Source organism: Dasypus novemcinctus, chromosome 23 (genome assembly GCF_030445035.2).
Source record: "Dasypus novemcinctus isolate mDasNov1 chromosome 23, mDasNov1.1.hap2, whole genome shotgun sequence".
Lineage (NCBI taxonomy): Eukaryota > Metazoa > Chordata > Mammalia > Cingulata > Dasypodidae > Dasypus > Dasypus novemcinctus.
The window spans coordinates 17,214,154-17,232,731 of NC_080695.1; the positions used below are offsets into that span (position 1 = coordinate 17,214,154).

The 18,578-nt window shown below is 62.2% G+C and overlaps 1 protein-coding gene across 2 annotated transcripts in view; it reads right to left on the reverse strand.

Annotated features, from left to right (window-relative positions):
* Positions 1-18,578, reverse strand: part of RASA4B (RAS p21 protein activator 4B) — a 29,616-nt gene that overhangs the window by 8,816 nt on the left and 2,222 nt on the right. The window contains exons 2-18 of one of the 2 annotated variants that reach the window (XM_004448285.5): positions 16,066-16,122; positions 14,156-14,269; positions 13,579-13,640; positions 12,338-12,467; positions 10,624-10,705; positions 9,888-10,019; positions 9,529-9,620; positions 8,218-8,335; positions 7,793-7,943; positions 7,450-7,514; positions 7,036-7,148; positions 6,631-6,823; positions 6,306-6,443; positions 5,618-5,762; positions 5,002-5,171; positions 2,535-2,672; positions 702-837 (exon numbers count right to left, since the gene is read on the reverse strand). In XM_004448285.5, the coding sequence (XP_004448342.2) occupies positions 702-837; positions 2,535-2,672; positions 5,002-5,171; positions 5,618-5,762; positions 6,306-6,443; positions 6,631-6,823; positions 7,036-7,148; positions 7,450-7,514; positions 7,793-7,943; positions 8,218-8,335; positions 9,529-9,620; positions 9,888-10,019; positions 10,624-10,705; positions 12,338-12,467; positions 13,579-13,640; positions 14,156-14,269; positions 16,066-16,122 (2,036 nt within the window). The remainder of the gene's footprint in view (positions 1-701; positions 838-2,534; positions 2,673-5,001; positions 5,172-5,617; positions 5,763-6,305; positions 6,444-6,630; positions 6,824-7,035; positions 7,149-7,449; positions 7,515-7,792; positions 7,944-8,217; positions 8,336-9,528; positions 9,621-9,887; positions 10,020-10,623; positions 10,706-12,337; positions 12,468-13,578; positions 13,641-14,155; positions 14,270-16,065; positions 16,123-18,578) is intronic. The other variant, XM_012528552.4, reaches the window with a different exon arrangement.

An 18,578-nucleotide genomic window follows, 5' to 3' on the forward strand; every position in this document is an offset into this window, starting at 1 on the left:
GACCTCCCATGTGGTAGACGGACGCCCTAACCACTGGGCCAAGTCCGTTTCCCTCCAGCGGGTTTTTCAGAACCCAGGTTCTGCAAGAAGCTCACTGGGCATGAAGAGGGTTCCCTGTTCCTAAGGGCTGAGTGATGTCCCCCAAAAAGACAGGTTGGTGACCTCCTCCCCAGTCCCTCAGAAAGTGACCTGATTTGGAAATGGGGTCGTTCCTGGTGGAATCAGGCCAGTTCAAGTGAGGTCATGAGCAGGGCCCTTCATCCAACACGCCTGGTGTCCTTGAGGAGGAGGAAATGTGAACATAGATAGAAGGGAGAAAGCCATGGATTGCCAGCAAGCCGCCACCAGGACGCAGGCGAGAGGCACGGGATAGATTCCTGCCAATGTGTTTGGGAAGTGCTGGGTTAAACCAAGCTAGAAACGGGATTCCAATGAGTTTGCAGGCCTTCTCAGAGCCCTCAATGGGCTGGACCGAGGTGCATCACCACGTTATGCGGCTTTTCCCAAACCATCGGGAAGGTGAAGGGTCGGGGAAGCCTCTCTCCCAGAGCATCTGGAGGGACTGCTTTCCTCACCTTAGTTTCCCACAGGCGGCTCCTGGCCAGACCAGCGAGACAGGGTTCAACGGCCCCATCTCCCAGCCAGGGGCCCCGAGCCACTGTGGACAGAGGCAGAGCAGCGAGCCCAGCTCCCCGCCCCACCTGTCTTGTCCTTCTGCTGGCAGCAGCTCCACTTGTCCCCACGGAAGACGCCAGGGTGGTAGGAGCTGAGCAGGCCCGTGTTGTTGATGCTCACTTTCCGCAGCGCAGACAGCCACTGGTTCAGCTCGTTCACGCACTGCAGGGGACACCGGGTTCGTGACCCAATCAGAGGCCACCCCTTCCGGGAAGCCCTCCCTCCCCAGGGCTCCTGTACCACGCAGGCTCACACACTCCCTGCTGCTCCCCTCAGCCGCTTTGGGGGAACCAGCAGGGGTGGCCCCGACTCCAGATGGAAGCAGCCCACACTAAGGAGAGAGCAAGGCTTGGAGGGCAGAGCATGGGCTGGAGTTCAGCCGCCACCGGCCCGTCAGCCGTGCCCTTGGGCAGTCCGCAACCTGCCCAACCATATGTGGCAGCCCTGCGCTCATCATTTTCCCTGTGGTTCTGGACCCCATTCCAACAGGGAACCCTCAAGGGGCAGCGCCCCCTGGTGTGGGTCTGCGACCACCTCCCACCAGCCCAGGGCAGTCACTCCCGGGAACCAGGCCGCCGGCTCCAGCCTCAGCCTTCGTACTCATGCTGTGTATGTCCCCCCTAGATACGTATATGGCTTGCTCCCTTGTCGTGTCCCTGCTCGGGTGCCACCCTTAATAAAGCTGGATCCTCCCCACAAGGCACTTATCATCTGACCTTTTAAATAGTTGTAAAAGTTTGATATGGTTATGAATTCTAAAAATAGATATTGGCTTATGCTTATAATTGGATCTGTACCTAGCCATGATTGAGTTATGATTAGGGCACTGAGTCCCCACCCACTAAGGGACAAAAGGCATGGCAAAGGACAGAGTCGAGGGTTTCTGAAGCTAGAGTTTTGATGCAGGAGTTTGATGCTGAAGTCTTAAGCTGGAACCCCAGGAAGTCAGCACGCGAGGAAAGAGAAGCCTGAGGAAGGAAGGAAGCTTGAACCCAGAGGAAAGCAAGCCCCAGGAACATAGGGACCCAGGAAGCCTGAGCCCTCGCAGACGTCGGCAGCCATCTTGCTCCAACACATGACAATAGACTTTGGTGAGGGAAGTAACTTATGCTTTATGGCCTGGTACCTGTAAGCTCCTACCCTAAACCCATACCCTTTATAAAACCAACCAATTTCTGGTATTTTGCATCAGCAACCCTTTGGCTGACAAATACAGGTGTTGTCATGGCCCGCCCTCTTTCTCGCCCTAGGACAGAAGTTCTGCGAGGGCAGGCACCCTGTCATCAGCCTCTGTACCTCCATCACCTATGACAGGGCCCGGAACCTGCCAGATGCACCCGAAGTATGTTTTGACTAACTAAATGGATGAGCTAATGAAAGAATGAATGAGAAGAAGATTTGAGAGCACGCACCCAGGGGCACAGAGTGCACACGTGTGATGATTATGTGTTGGTGCACACCCAGGAACACAGAGCACAGATACTTGGAGGCATAGTTTCCCACAAATGTGTACGATGTGCGAGCTCCAAAGCACAGGGGCACACCTGGTCATGCACTGGTCCACAGACCCACACGTGGGTGCCCAGGGCAATGCAGAGTGGGCCACAGCCTCCCAGACACTCAGCCCAGGACCATACGCACATGCACGCGCACACGGCCTGCACACTCAGGCAGCCAGGCACACCTTGCACTCACATCAGACTGAGACACACCCTGGTGTGGCCGACAGGGGTGGGAGGCTGGCTCATGCCTCCTTTCCTGCCACCCCCCCACCCGGGGTGGACCATCACAGCTGCCCGCCCCGACTCTCATCACGCCCCCAACACCCGCCACCTGCGCCCCTGCTGCGCGGCCCACACCTTGCACTGCAGGTAGACGGTCTGGGGCCTGCCCGCGTCGTCCGTGTAGATGACCTGCATGACGTGCGAGCTGCCGAAGCTCTTCTCCTCCACCTTCTCCGCTGCCCGGATGTTGGCTAGCTTGATGAGGGTGCTTTTCTAGGGTGGGCAGGGGGAGGTTCAGGGGCCTGCCTGGGGCAGAGCTACCCCCTTCCCCACTCCCCTTCCTAGCTCTGGGCCAGTCTCCCTCCCGCAGCACCGGGGTTCGCGTGGGGGATCCAGAGTCCCTGCCCCCCTCCCAGGAGCCCACTCCATGAGTGACCTCGGCCAGGGCAGAGGCAGGGGGTGGGTGAGCAGGTCCCAGGCAGCTGGGAGGGAGGGAGCTGGTCTCTGGGACTCCCAGCAGTCCTGAGCTTTGGAACAGTAACGCTCACCATGGGTCAGGCCCTGTCCTTTGCGTTTATTAATTTTCCAGCTGGCCTTTATTTTCCCAGACTCTAAAGGTCATATCCCAGGCTCCACCCGTCCCCGGGTGAAATACGGTGCCATCTCATCAAATCTGATGAGATACAAATGGGATGGAGAGAAGCTCTGGATCTAAAAATACCCAGGTCCCTGCGGAGCCCCGGACCATAGGAGGCTGAATCCACGCTACCAGTGGGCCCTGTTCTCCTTGCCTCCTATACCCTCTCCCACCAGACCTCGCCAGGGCCCCTCAACCAAATGACTGATCCCTTTGACCCTCAGGGTAACACTCCCTAGCCTGGCTGCCAAGGACGGCCATACCCATTGGCCTCATGACAAGCAGGGCCATCTCCTGGGAGGAAAGGAGTAGGGCGCCTGGCGGGGTGCCCTGGGGACCCAGGTCTGAGTTTGCTCAGGGTGGGTCTCCCAAGGTAGAGGGAATGGCAGGATCCTCGGCCGGCCCAGAAGGACTTGCTGTCCACGCTGGGGCATGCCCGCTGGAGAGGAGGAGGAGGGCACCTCTGGAGCGTTGCCCTCAGCTCCAACCTGGACACCAGACTGACTGGTGACTTGGGCAAGGATCCAGGGTCATGCTCAGAAACAGATTTGGGAAAGAGCTCAGACAAACTGGAGCCGTGGCCGGAAATAGACAAAAATTAAGAGTAAGAGGAATAAATACTGCCCTTCTTTTGAGTAAAGGTTTCTTTTTTTTTTCCCCTGAGAAGAAAAATATAAATTATTGGAGCTTCAGATAGTCAACAGGAGGTTCAGTGTGAATCCACCGTGGGAAACGATAACCACAAAATCCAGATGAGCCAAAGCAGTATTAATAGAGGTATAGCGAGCAGAATCAGGGAGGTGCCCATCCACTCTGCTCTGGTACTGGGCACTGGACTGCGTTGCTGTGCTCAGTCTAAGAGGAAACTTAGCAAATTAAAGCATATCAGGAAGACTGAGGAAGAGATTTGCCATCCCATCCCAGGGGAATTGCTAAAATGCTCAGGGCATTTGGGATTCCAGAAAAGAGCACACTTAGGGCCACGGCTGGTGCCATGCTATGGCAGAGAAGCAGAATGGCTCTGCTGCCCCAGGGCCAGAGCAAACACCAGAGGAGAAAGCCTCCAGAAGGCAGGCTCAGGGCAAGAACTTTCTAAGAGAGAGCCGCAAAGACAGAATGGGCTACCTTGTGCAGTAGTGAGCACATCATCACCAGCAGCATGCAAGCAGAGTCTTTTGGGGGCTCTTGGAGAGCCTGATGCATGACCCGGACAGTGCTGGACAAGACGATCTTTTTGATCCTTTCTGGTCCTGAGATTCAGTGATTCTATGTCCCCACCCCTTCCAGGAAGCTTCCCTGGTTGCTCTCGCCTTCTTCCTCACTCTAGCAGGCTTTACTAGCCCAGCTACTGTCTGATCTGGCTCACACCTGCCTCGTACACCCCTCAAAACCCCAGGGGGTCAGGCCACAGCAGCCCCTGGCTAGCACCCATCCTGGTAAGCAGGGACACGCCTAGCAGCCAGGCTGACAAGGGCACAGGTCAACTGCCCCCATCGTGTGCCTTTAGACAAGACCCTTTGTATGCTGGAGCCCCAGTTTCTGTGAAATGGAAATAACAGTGCCCCCAAATGGGTTTAACGAGAGACTTAAACGCTTTCCATGGCTGTACAGCTCCTCAGGAAAAAACATGGGGCTCCCCAGAGGAGGCAGAGGCCAACCAAGGGGAACCCCTGCTGAGTGGACATCAGAGCCGCGTCCTAGTGGTCTCAGCCGGAGAGGCCGTCTTACTGGCTATGGCTTATTGACCAGCCGGCCCCCTCTGGGCACACGGGCCCTCTAAAGGACCCCTTGAGGGCAGGGGTGTGAGGGAGCAGCCCCTTCATTCCCCCACCCCTGGCAGGCCCTCCCCACAGCCAGGCTGACTGGGGGTCGGGCAGCCCAGCAAGGGGTCAACAGGTCCACCCCGGAAGCCGCGGCCCCAGGGTCCGCTAAGCCCCGCACTCGCCCGCCTGCCTCCCGCCTCACCTTGGCGCTGGGCGTCTTGGCGCAGCTGAGGGCCTCGGTGGTGAGCGAGAAGTGGAGCTTCTTGAAGGAGGAGGACACGAGCGGGCCCTTGCCTTTAGTCCTGTGGATGAAGAGCGGCCCCTCCTTCACCGGCGGTGCCTGCAAGCTCAGCGCCCGCTGCAGGTCCAGCTCTGCCCGCGGGGGAGAAGGGGACAGGTGAGCCCTGGCCGGGCCGACCACGTGCGCAGGCGGGGCCACAAGAGAGAGGCGTCAGTGGGCGGGGCCACGGGCCGGGGCGGAGCTGTGGTGACCAGGAGGCTGTGGGCTGGGCCGCGAGAGGGGAGGTGGGCGGGGCCACGGGTCGGGGCGGAGCTGTGAACAGGAAGCTGTGGGCGGGGCCGCGAGAGGGATGGGGAGGTGGGCGGGGCCACGGGTCGGGGCGGAGCGGCCGTGAGGCTGGGGGCGGGGCCGCTAGAAGCGAGGCCCGGGTAAGCGGGGCCATGGGGCCGGGGCGGAGCCGCCCTGAGCAGGAGGCTGTGGGCGGGGCCGTGAGAGGCGAGGGCGGGGCCATGGGGCTGGGGGTGGAGCCGCGAGTGTCCAGGGAGGCGGTGGGCGGGCCGCGCGGGAAGGCGCTCACCCTCCTTCTCCTCGATGTCCACGAGTTTGGTGATGAAGTCCTTCAGCTGGGCCACGCCCTGGCGCACGGTGGGCTGCAGAGGCTCCATCCACGCCTCCTTGGCCCGGGAAGCCGGCGTGTCCATGTTGCCCACGTTCTGGACCGCCTGTGGGTGACAGCAGGAAGGGCCAGGCTCTGTTGGAGGAGGGGTGCGGCCACCACCCCATCCCTCTCCAAATCTGTGCCACTTCAGCTGTAGAGGTGGGGGCAGAAGGGGCACAGGCCTTGCCCAGGACCCGGCCCAGCCCCACTGTAGCTCAGTGTTGACCTTATCACTGCATTCAAGGCCTTTTGGAGCTTGATAGCGAGATCACTTGGGCCCAACCTCTGGATCTTCTGCAGGCTTAACATCAGACTCTGTTCCTGGATACCCCCGCCCCAGCCGGGGACGGGGAGGGTGGGTGCAGCCCACAGTATATGTAGATCTGGGATCGAAGCCACTGCTTCACTATTGCCAAGCGGGGCAGGCTCAGCTAGGAGATTGGGCTCCGAAGAGGTGACCATAAGAAAGCTTTGCAGACTATGAAGTGCGGTGCCCACGTGAGAGTATCAATGGCATGCCGGGAGCCAGTGGGAACACGCGGCAGTGCAGGCCTGGGCCCCTCTTCCCGCACAGCCAGGTGTGCGGCACCCGCCCGCAGGCCCACACCTTGGCCAACAGGAGCAGGGTGCGGCTGGTGCGGGCGTCCGCGTGCCGCTCCCGCAGGTGGAAGAGTTTGGGCGCCATGATGGCGGGAGACAGGAAGCGCAGGCACAGGAAGCTGGTGACGGCGATGAACGGAACATTCTGGAAGGGTAAGGGAGAGCCGGGGCTGGGCGGGCTGCCAGCGTCCCCTGCCCTTTGGCTGTCCCCCTCCTCTCCGCAGAGGAGGCTTCACACCCTTGACCCTCAGCCCGGCTCCCGCCGGCCCCACCGCGCCTCTTCCCGCACCACCAGCTTCCCGCCCTCCCAGCCCTGCGGGCAGAGGGCGCACCTCGTGCTGGGCGCCGGGGAAGCGCTCGCGCACGCGCAGGTAGAGCTGGCGGAAGGTGGCGCGGACCACCGCCGGGCAGGCGCGCACTGAGCGACTGAGCGCGCTCAGCAGCGCCGCCAGGTGGCAGCGCAGCGTCTGCGCACTCTGCTCCAGCACCTCGGCCTCCGTCTGTGGGCGATGCAGCCCGGAGCACCTGCGAGAGCCGTGGTCAGCGCCAGGGGCTCCCGCGGACACGGGCCCAGAAAGGCAGCAGACACAGGGACACAGAGACAAGGCACGAATGCAAACGTGGACAGAGTGACTACAGGTAAACCCAGGCAGAAAGAGCCATCAACAACTTGCAGGCAAGGCCTGACCACCTCCCCTTTGCCCTTCCCCCACCCCCAGGAACTATCTCTTCCTCACCCCACATCCTTGACCTCCACTTTGCTGGGGTCCAGCTCCACGTACTTCTTCTCCTCAAACACCCTGTCAACTATGGGGCCCAGGACTCCGTGCAGATACCGCATCCCAGCCACCTGGGGAGCCACGGCAGGCGGGTTGATCTCCCACCTCCAGCTGCCCGCCATTCCCCAGAATCTAGTCTCCCAGCCACCCGGCACACCCCCTGCCCACTGTATGGGCCCGGCTTGGGGCCAGGCACCCAAGGAGGGCAACTCAGTGTACTGCTGCCCCACGAATGAATGGGATTCTTAGCCTTAAAGGGCCCTGGACATGGAGACAGAGAACTTGAGTTCAAGACCCAGCTCTATCTTTTGGTCACTCTGAACCTCAGGCTCCTCATCTATAAAGTGAGGACAATATAGCACGCCGCCTCACCTTCAGAAAAGACTCCATGGACTTTGAGGCCAGAGAGTTGCTCCGGAAGAGAGTGTTAGCCTCATCTACAAGAAGCGGGTCGATTGTGGAGGGAATGAGAGAGGGGCAAGGCTTCAGAAAGGAGGACCGAGGGCCTTGGGGCTGGTAAAGAGCCTCACCACCTCCCAAGCCCCTGTCCCACCCCTGCCCTTGGCTCTCCCGTGCTTCCCTCCTAGCCGTCTTCTTCCAATCTGACCCACCAGCCTCCTATAGGAGGCTTTCCAGGATGTCTCCCCTCCTAGCCTCTCTGGAGTCCTCGGCTCCCGGCCACACCCTCAGACCAGCCACTCCTGCCCAGCCTCACTGGTTCGGCCCAGCTCCAGCTGGAAGAGCAGGTCCAGAAAGTCCTTGGCCAGCCCCTGGCCCAGGAAGAGCTTGAGCAGGTTGGTGGCTACCTCCTGGCGGCACTCGGTGCTCGTGGTCTCCTCGATGAGTGGGATCAGGTGCCCCGGGCCCTGCAGGAGGCAGCAGGGAGAGGCAGGGCTGGGGCCCCCACACAGGGGATCCCAGACCCTCCACCCTGAGGCCTCAGAGCTCGATGGGGATGGGGGCACTTTCCCATGGGCCGCGGAGCAGGCAGGACACAGCAGGATCCCGGCCATGGCCAGGCCCTGGCACCGTCCGGCTCCCTTCCAGCCCGCGCACGCCGTTTGCCGCTCCGCAGGTTGGGTGTGGGAGGCTGAAACTACTTTCCCTGGACCCTCCCGCCTTCCCCAGGGGACCCCTCACCTGGGCGCCCGGCTTCACTTGGCGGCACAGCAGCTGCACCAGGGGCTGGTAGCAGCCAGAGGGCAGCACCGTCTCGTCCCGCAGCCGCACCTCCAGCTGCAAGGAGCCCAGGTTGCCCCTGGGACGGGCAGCCCGTGACCTCTCCACCAGGGACCCAGGCCGCCCCGCGCCGTGGCCCCTGCCCCCCGCCTCTGGCTTTCCTCTCTGGGGGCCAGCCCCGCGGTCACCCGCTCCAGCTTGGTCCCCTGCCGTCCCGTCTCCCATGCGCTCTCTGGAAAGCCCTTCCTCCCTCCGTCCTCAGGGCCTGGTTTCCTGCCACCTCCAAGCTCGACCCACATGGACACGTTGGGACCCCCAACCTCGAGTCTGTAAACGCCCGGATAACACGTCCATCACGTGTACACGGTACACCTGAAGCCACTCCCCATCCGTTGCCCTTCCCACCTTGTAATCACCTGCCAGGGGAAACTGAGGCTCAGGCAGGTTAAGCGACCTGCTGCGTTAAACCTAACTTTCAAAGCCCCCGGCTTCGACCCCTCCTGGTGACCAAGGACCCTGTGCTCTGAGCACAGGACAGGGGCGCAGCCCTCTGCTGAGCTCTGTCAAGCTCTGGCAAGATGTGCACTTGCCTAGTTCCTTGGTGCTGGGCACACCCCTTCCACCCTTGACCCTGTCCTGTTAAGGTGGAAAAGGGGGGTTCTGGAGCCTTCCACGGGAAGTTAGCAGCAAAGCTGAATCATCAGTGGGGATGTGGGGCCACTTCAGAGTCAAGTGGTGGGCAGAGAAGCCAGGGGGCTTCCTGGATTTAGCAAAATCCAGGCTTAGCAAAAATACCAGATACATGAAATGTGATAGTTTTTAGTATATGGGTGTCTCAACTGCTACACAGACATAACATATACTAAAAACTATTCGCTATTTGTCTGAGGTTCGGTTTTAACTGGGCCTCCTGTATCTTGGTGGCAGGCCTGTTCCTAGAGAATCTCGGGGAGGGGGTCGGAGCCGTGCTCAGGGACACAGACAGAGCTCTGGGGACTTGAACTCAGGGAAAGGGCCTGAGCGCTCAATCCAGAACCTGCCAGAAGGTGGCAAGGTGGAGACCTGCGCTGCCCCAAGGTCAGGGGACAGGGCTAAGCTCCAAGTTGTGGGAAGGGCAAGGAGGCTGGAGAAGGAGCCTGGCCTGGCTGGCAAGGGCTGAAAGACACCTGGGGTGGCGTCACCCTGGGCCCTGGCCAGCCCACCCTCCCTGCCTGCCTGCGGCCATCCTGACCCAGAGCCCCCCGGCCATGCCACCAAGCCCCAAACACTCACTGGTCCAGGCGACTCTTGGACTGATCGGGCTGCAGCCGGAACCAGCCCTCCTCCTGCCGGGCGGCCCACAGCCCCTGGACGCTGTACACCACCTGGGGTCAGGGCAGAGCGGGGAGGCCGTGCTGGGGTCGGGACGCTCGCGTCTCTTCCGGCCAGCTCCTGGTCTCTGGGCGTGGGCGTTGCTTCCTGAGCACCCCCGAGTACCGGTGGTTGTGGTGGGAGGGGAAACAGCTGCCGGTCCTGGGGAGTCCCAGGCCTGCTGGGGAAGCTGGAGGGAGGTCCCTGAGGTGGGGGGTGGCTGGCACGGAGGCCAGGTGCAGGAGGCGGCAGGTGTAGCCTGGTGGGCAGGGGGTGCTCACTTTGCCCAGGAAGTCATTGCGGCTGACGAGGTCCCAGTCCCAGGCCTCCACACAGAGTGGCCCCGCGGCCCCCTCCTCCAGCTCAAACTCAAACGTCTCGTTCCAGCGCGGGTAGCACGATTTCTTCACAATCTGCCAGAAAGGGGGCAGGCGGGGTGGGTCTGACTCCACGGGGTCCCCCAGACCCAGCCAGGGGCACAGCCACCCCTCACACCTCCCCTGGGTGCCCTGCTGCAGCCGCCTCTCTGGGGTCCAGGCCCTGCCATGGCCGAGGCAACCACTTCCTGTCCAACATCCCTGAGAGGCCCAGAGAGGGGGAGGCACTTGCCCCAGGCCCCACAGCAATGGCACACTGCACTGAGGACCCGGGGCTCGAGTCCCACCCCATCCTCCAGGGCTGAGCACCTCCTGTATCCTGGCTGTTACCCGGCTGCGAGGAGGTCAGCGTGGGCCACTGTGGGGCTTTGTTGACCAGCCCCGGCCACCTCAGCCTCCCACCCCTCTGACCCCACCCCGGCCTACCTGGGAGTCAAAGGTGGCTGAGGCCACAGGAGTTAGAACCAGAAAGGCTGGAGGCCTGGGGCCCACGAGGCCCACGAGGAGGTCACCTGAGCTGCCGCCGTAAGGCTGCAGTCCCAGCCTGACCTGCGCGGTGGTGCTGAGCAGTGGTGAGGCAGGGAGGACCCGAGCAGGTCCCTCAGCCACCCTAATGCCCCCAGGGCCCCCGGCTCCTCACCGAGGTCTCTTGCGTCCGGCCATTGAACCGCACCCGGACAAAGGGGTCAGATGCACCATTCCGGTCCTTTGGGGCTAGGTCCCTGGAGGGGGGGCGGGCAGGGATCATTGACTTGCCACCTGAGTCCCCCAATCTGCTGCTGAGCACCCCACTACTGTGGAGGAAGTGCTCCCCGAAGCTGGAGGGCTGTGGACAGTGCCTCTCCCCTTTCTGGGCCCCGGTTCCCGTGGCAATCTCCCCATAGTCCTCCTCGTGGCACCCACCGGACCCAGGACCCCACAAGGTGGAGGCTTGCTCTGTTGGGGGTGGGCAGGGGACCACCCAGGCAGGGCCCCGCCACCCTCTGCCCAAGGCAGCCTTGAGTCCCCTTGGTAAAACAGAGAAGGTAATTCCCACCCCGCAGCGTGACTCGAGGTGAGAGGAAATCACCGGCTTCTAGAACTCCTGCCCTGGCCACAGCCCTCTAACTGCAGGGGGCGTGCTGTGCTCGTCCCTCGCTCTCCACAGACGGGACCTTGCCAAGTCTAGACCTCGTCAGGGCACCCCCATCTAAGAACCCTCTGTGGAACCACGAAGCCCACCCCTCTTCCATTTGTTCCAAGTACTAATCTCTGTCCTTTTCCTTTCCTACACGGCAAGATTCAAGCCTCTCGTGCCTGCCTTTCTTTCCCTCGCACCACTGTCCAATAGAATTCCAGGGCCTGGAGTTGAGGTTCTCCCAGGAAAGGCAAGGAGGGTGGGTGACGAGTCCCTCCACAGAGAGAAAGGCCTGAGAGCCCTCCAGGGCCTGGCCCAGCCCGTGCCCCCAGCAGAGGAGAGGGCTGAGAGAGGAGAGCCTTGGGGAGGGGGCCGGAGGGGGTGGGCGTCCTGGAGAAGCGACCCCGAGTCCCAGGAGCTTGGTGGCGTGCGTGACCCTGTGCGCACACGGGCATGCGCATGCCAGGGAGCGGGGGCCCGGGGAGGGGCCCGAGCAGGAGGACGTGGCTGGGCGCGTGGCCTGTGAGTGAGGGAGCCTCAGTGGGGAGTTGCTCGTGCCAGGGCCAGCCGCTTCCCACCCAGCTGGGTAGAAAAGCAAAGCCGGGGGCAGTCGTGCCACCCACACCCCTCATCCACAGGAGAGAAATCTTGAGCCCAGAGAGCCTAAGTCCCCCTCCCGGGGCACGCTGGCCCCCAGGGGCTGCGGGAGGGTGTCATTCGCAGGGTGCTGGGGGCAGGCGGGGAAGGCCCCTGTGGAGGTGGGTCTGGAGCCCGAGAGGAAGGCGCTTCCTCATGGAATCAGGGTGACTCACTCCCCAGACAGGAGGGGGGCCCCCGCAGCTAAAAATAGTCGGGGAGGGGGTGGAGGTGGCCCTTGTCACAGGTGACTCAGGCCCAGAGCCAGCACCCACCTTCCCATCCAAGCCACTGTCCCCTGCTGGGGAGGAAACCCCCCCCCCCCAGTCTGGAGATACTCAGCAAATCTCAGGCCCCACCCCCACCCACTGTACACTGGAGGCCAAGTTCCTGTTGGGATGAAACCCCAGGGCAGCCCGGCCGTGGCTGGCCAGGCACGCGGGGCTGTGTAAGCCTAAGGGGCCTATCCCCCCCCCCCGAGGGGCGGGGTCACCTGGAAACCTCCCAAGAGCAGGCTTTGCGGGGAAGCCCGCCCACAGTGGGTTTCCTTGGCTTTGTGGGTCCCTGTGCCCACTGCCCTCCAGCCCCCCCCACTTCTCACCTGGCCTCCAGCACAGAGCAGCGCAGCCGGCAGGTCGCTGTCCCCGGCACCACCTCCAGCCGCAGGTGGATCTCGCCCTGCACCTCTTCATCGGGATCCACCTCCATCAGGTGGGTCCACCCGCTGAATCCTGAGGGGCTGCGGCTCAGCCAGGGACCTGGCACCCTTCCCCCATGCCCCGGCCCCTGGCCCCCAGCCAGGCACCATGCAGCCCCCTCGCAAGCCCCTCGGCATCCTCCCGGGCACCCAGGAGGCGGGGGCTGTCGTCCCCAGTGACAGATGGGAAGACTGAGGCTCGGAGGCTGGTCAATGGCAGGATTAGAACCCAGATTCTGGTGACTCCAGGGCCCAAGTGGCCCTGGCTCCAGTCTGGCATGGGGCTGCCCTTTGTCCTCGGTTTCCCTCTAAAAACAGGGAGAGTGCCTCTCTCCTAGGGCTGCTGGGGATGGGTGGCTGAGTCCCAGACGGGGAAGCAACAAGGCACCCCGAGGACCGGGCACCTTTGAGCCACTGGGGGCTAAGGGCTGGCCGGGGCTGCGGGCAGGAGAGACCTCAGGCCTGGCAGGGGTCAAGAGGACCCATGAGTCAGCAAAGTCGTCTCCCCACCCCCAGGCTCACAGACAGGAGCAGGTGTGTGCCGGGGGAGGCCCGGGAAGGCTCGCAGAGGCTGGGGCAGCCGAGCCTGAGGCCCCGCGGAGCTCCTAGTCTGAGCCCTCAGCGGTAAATGGGGACCAGAGAAGGCAGCACCTGTCCAAGGTCACACAGCAAGGCTGGGGCAGGGCTGCCATCTTAAAACTATGTCAGCATCCCAGGAAAAATCTGAGGGGCCCTCCAGCCCAACCACTCGGGCAGGACCCCTCAGACTGAGGACAGTGGGATTGGGGTCCAGGCCAAAGGGACCCCACAGGCCACAGATGGAACCAGCCTGAATGGGAAGAGGGGTGAACTCAGGAGTGGAGCAGGAGGCCCTTCGCTGCCTGCAGCCCCCTCGGGTGCCACCACTAGCAGCACCTCTTTGCCCTTCAGAAGATGCAGGCAGGTGGGGGGTGGGGCTGGGGTCCCAGGGCCCAGAGGCAGGGGTGCAGGAGATGGTCCCAGGCCCAGGCTTATGGTGGGGTTAGAAATGGCTGTCTCTGGGCCTGGGACCTGAAGGAACCTGGAGAGAGAGGTGCTGGGTGCAAGGAAGACCAGGGAGTGGGCAGGCTAAGGGGGCAGGGAGGAGTGGGGAAGGGGACCCTTACCCTTAGGGTGGGCCGCCAGGGTGTCCCGAGTCAGGCAGACCTTCCCGATGACATCGTCCCGGCTGGAGGTTGGAGCCGGAGTCAGAGCCGGGCAGGGCTGCAGCACCTGCTGCCCGGGGGTCCAGAACCCTCTCCGCCCAGTTCAGGGCCCCAGTGGAGAGAAGGGAGTTGACACCCCCATCACCCTGGCCCCCTGTGGGGCACACTGGCCAGGACCCGTGCCAAGGCTGAGCTTCCGAGAGACCCTGCTCCTGCAGGCCCTGGCTTCGAGGCATTCCCCCGGGCACACGGGCTGACACAGGTGCCGCCATCCACACCAAGCTCGTGCTCTCTGGGTGCCCGTTTCAGACCTCGAGCCCTGTGCACCTGTGCCTGTACTCCCACACCTGCACTCGCAGCCTGTGGCGTGTGCATCGGAAGTCCACTCACACCAGCCCACCCGCTCAAACCCTGCACCCCCCCCCAGACCCCTCCCTCTGGGTGGCCAAGAGGCTGCAGCATGACCAGCAGGGAAAGCGACCGAGCCCGGGGCAGATGGCCAGGGCCACGCCCCCGCTGCAGAGTGGGGCCACCGCACCTGAGGGCATCCTCATCCATGACGTAGAAGGCCACGGCGTGGAAGGTGGGTGGCAGGTGCACTTGATACTCCTCACCCCAGAAAGGGCTCAGGGTCTTCCACACGGTGGCTGTCCTATAGGAGAGGGCCCTCAGCACCTGCCCAGGCCCCCCAGGCTGGGGCGGGGCAGGGTGGAGTGACCTGAGCTCACCTTTCTCCACGTCCCCTCTCTCCCCTGGTAACAGCCACAGGCTCTGCCTTTGGCATCTTGCTCTCGTCCCTGACCCGCCCTCTCCCACCAACCATGCCCTCCCTGTCTTCGTCCCTGCCCTGGGTGGGCACAGGACAGCATCCCTCAGACCGTTTTACATCTGGGGACACTGAGACCAGAGGAGGTCATAGCTGGCCTCAGGTCACATAGTAGGACAGTGGCAGTGCCAGGACCAAATGCCTGCCCCAGCTCCTGACACAGAACCGCCTTGCTGAGGTTGGAGGCAGGTGGCCAGGCTGACTTTGGAGCACAGGTTCAGGGTTCCACCCAAAGAGGTCTCTTCTGGTCAAGTCCTCACCTACCTCTAGCCAAATTCTCAAGCAATGGAGCCTTCAGTTCATGGGACTCAGCAGGATGTGTGTGTGGGGGGAGTCGAAGCCCCCGAGGACCATGATGAAGGCTCAGGGGACCACCCTCACCCCAGCCACCTCTTGGGCAGGCCACTTGGACTCAGTTTCCCCGTCTGTCATTGAGACATGAGACCCACCATGCCCCTCTTCCTTCCTGCTGGCCTGTGGCTTGGAGAGAATCTGAAGAAAGACTGGGGTGGGGTCTTGGTGAGAGGTCGGCAGGGAGCACTGGGGCAGGTGGAGCCTCTGAGGCCGTTCTGGCCATGAACTTGGACGGAGGAGCATGGATGAGGGAGGGGACAGGACACAAAGCTAGCTCTCTGCCCTGGCTCTGGCCCAGAGATGGTGGAGACCACAGAGGAAGGGACTCCATAGGAAGTGGCTTCCTGGGTGCAGGCTAGGGAACCCCAGCCTGCGGAGAAGTCCTTATGGGGGTAATCACTGTGGGGCCCTCTTGGGGAGAGGGGGCCTCTGCATTAGAGCAAGGACTAGAGAGGGGAAAGGAGCCCCATGGAAGGGGCTCAGGCTTCGGGGTCAGCCAGACTCGAGTCCCTGTCTGGCTTTGCCACTTACTAGGTATGAGACCTTGGGCAAGTTACCTCGTCTCTCCAAGCCTTGCTGTAAATGGGGTCTCTAGCTCATTGTAAGAATGAAATGGGCTGGAAAAGGTTTCAATAAAGGGTAGCTCGTTTTCGGGACTTGGAGTTGTCCTGGGTGGTGCTGCGGGGACAGTTACCGGACATTGCATGTCCTCCCATGGCCCACTGGGTGGACTGGGGGAGAGTGTGGGCTATGGCGTGGACCAATGACCATGAGGTGCAGCGGTGCTCAGAGATGTACTCACCAAATGCAATGAATGTGTCATGATGATGGAGGAGAATGTTGCTATGGGGGGCGTGGTGGGGTGAGGGGAGTGGGGACCTCATACTTTTTGAATGTAACATTAAAAAATAAAGAAAAAAAATTTAAAAAAATAAAATAAAGGGTAGCTGTGGTTGGCCATCTCCCTCCCAGGGCTTGTAAAGATTATAGAGATAATGGAGTCAAGGGGGAAAAAAGATGGAGAGAGCCACTGAGAAGCCCAGGCCCAGGTGCCCACAGGAATCACCGGACAGGCTCCGAGGTCAGTGACGGGCAGGACGAGTGCCAGGTCTTTCTCACCCCCCAGGAGGGGTGTCAGGGCACGGCGAGGGCCCCAGGGGCTTAGATGCTCCAAGCCCTCACTTGCAATGGGAGGGGCAGGGGAGACCAGGGGCGCTGGGAGAGGACGCCCACCCCTGCCCTCAGTCCCGGGGGGCGGCGGGCGGTACCTGATGATGGGCTCATTGTCCACTTTCACGATGCAGTAGGGGTCGCTGCTGCCGGTGCTGCAAGACGGGAGGCCAGATGGCGGCCAAAGGCGGGGTCTCCCAGACAGCTGCCCCCACCCCGCCAAGGCTTCTCAGCCCAAAACACGTTCCCACCCATCCTGGGTCTGGAGGCGATGGTGAGGGAGAGGCAGGGTCCCGTACCAAGGCAGAGCCTGGCCAGGGGGGGAGTGGGGATCCCTGCTCACTGCCCCTCCCTGCGAGGGAGAGCATGCTATCCCTGCCACCTCTCAGCCCACCCTAGCCATCCTGCCCCAGGAAGGAGGCAACAAGCCCGTGTCCAAGCCAGGCAGGCTCCCACGGTCAAAGGCTAGCCCCTTACGCTCTCCCTCCCAAACTGCTCCCAGCCTCAGCCCCCTCCTCCGAGACACACACACACACACACCCCGCCCCATCCCAGAGGCTAGGGGTGAGACTGCCCTGGGATGCGGCTCCCTGCCCTCTCCCCTCTCCCCACCGCTCCCCTCCATCCCAGCACCACTAACCATGCAGTCACCAAGAAGGGGCGCCCTTTGAGCGTTTGGTGAATGAATGAGCGAGCGAGTGACTGAATGAACAAAACCAACAGTCTGCCCTCGGGAGCACCCGGCCATCTGGGAAAGGCCAAATGGGGAAGGAATGCCAGAGACTGCTCTTTTCCCACCACCCCAACTCGGTGGGGCCCTTTGGGGTGAGGTGCAGACTCCAGCCCGGCCCAGGACTGGAAGGCGGGGAGCGGGGAGGGGCAACAGAGGTCTCTAGAATTGTCCCTCCAGCCTGGCGTCGGTAAGAAGGAAGTGTATTCGCGTGCTGGAGGCTGGGGAATTCCAAGGCCTGCTTCCCTTTTCAAAAGGGGCTCTTCCGGCCAAGGAAGCCACTCAGGACGAACATCGCCGAAAGTTTTCCTGAAGCCGACTGGAAACCTCCGCGTAGACTCAGCTTTCCCACTTAGGAAGTGGGAGCTGTGATCCCAGATCACAGGCTAGCAGCCTTGGGGCCCAGAAATGCTGAACGTGAGAGGACCAGCCCGCGGGAGGCTCTTGATCAATGTTAGCACAGCCTGAGCCTCCTTGCTCTTCTGCCTGGAACTTCCCCCTCTCCATTCAAAAGCCCCCTCCTCCAGGGAGCCCTCTGGGACCACCCCAGCTTGCACCCCACTACCCCAAAGCCAGGAGACTCCAAGCCTCAAGCAATCAGCCCCCCATGCACCCAGGTGCTGGGCTGGTCTGCAGGTCCAGGGACCACACGCACACTTGATCAGTTTGCTCAGGGAAGGAGGGAGAAGTCCGTGCAGGCTGAGGTGGGTGGGCTCACCCCATGGCATCAGGGACTTCTCTGAGTTGCCCCCCATCACCAGGCCATCCCTGCCCTGCTACTGCCTCCTGGCCTGAGGGCCCCTCGGGGCAGAGAACCTCTGGTTTACCCAGTGAGCCCAGCACTGCCCACGGCTCAGCTCTCATGCCACGAATGAGAGCGCGAATGAATGAGCGGTGAGGTCTGGGGCTGCTGTTTCAGGCAGAAACGCTGCGGTGGGCCAAGGCCTGGAGGCAGGGAGGGACCTGGGGGTGCAGGGGCCTGCAGCAGGAGTGTGAAAGGGTGTGATGGCGCCAAGAGTGGGCTGAGCCCAGTTTTCAGGACCTGGACCGGAGCAGGGCTCCCTGGGGAGCCCCTGGGCCCGTGCCCCTTCCACTGGCGCCCTGGTGAGGCCCCAGGACTGCTCCCCTCTCCCACTTCTCCTTCCTCAGCCAGTCGCCACGGGCCAGCCTGGCTACTTGTGGGGCCTCTATATTTAGTGCCTTGGCGGTTTATGGGCTGCCGAAGGGGGAGGGTCAGGGCAAACCCCAAAATAGCCTGGGGCCTGTCCCCAGGGCCACTGGTGGGGGAGCCAGTGGGTCACCAGCCCCTGTGCGACTCAGCTCCCGCCCGGCTGATCGAGGCATGGGAGAGCGCGGGAAGGAAGCATGGCAGGGGTGGGCGGGCTCTGAGAGCTCGTGGGGGGCGGAGCAGAGACCTCCTCTTCAGACCTTAAGAGGAACAAAAACCCATGAGTGGAAGTGGCAGGGAGGCAGGTGACAGCTCCCTTCTCAGAACTATCTCATCCAGGGAGGTGGTGAGCTCCCCATCCTCAGGAGTGTGCAAGCCCCAGCTAGAAGGGATGCTGCTCAGGAGAAAGGCTGCTGGCTGGTGAGGCACAGTGAGGCGAGCTCAGCACCAGCCCTGCCTCCAGCAGACAGCGAGGGCTGCCTGTGAGCTCCAAGCCCCTGCGTGCCCTCCCCAGGATTCCCCGCAGCAGATGCTTTGCATAGGATTTGGGAGGCTTCCCCACCAGGCCCCAGAGCAAGCTGGCAGCCTCAGTGAGGCGAGGAGAGCAGGTCTGAACCCTGTCTGCAGGGTGGCCTTGGCAAACTACTTAAACTCCTGAGCCTCAGTTTCCCCATCTGCCTTGTAGTGCTAATAAGAGTGTTGAACAGGAAGAT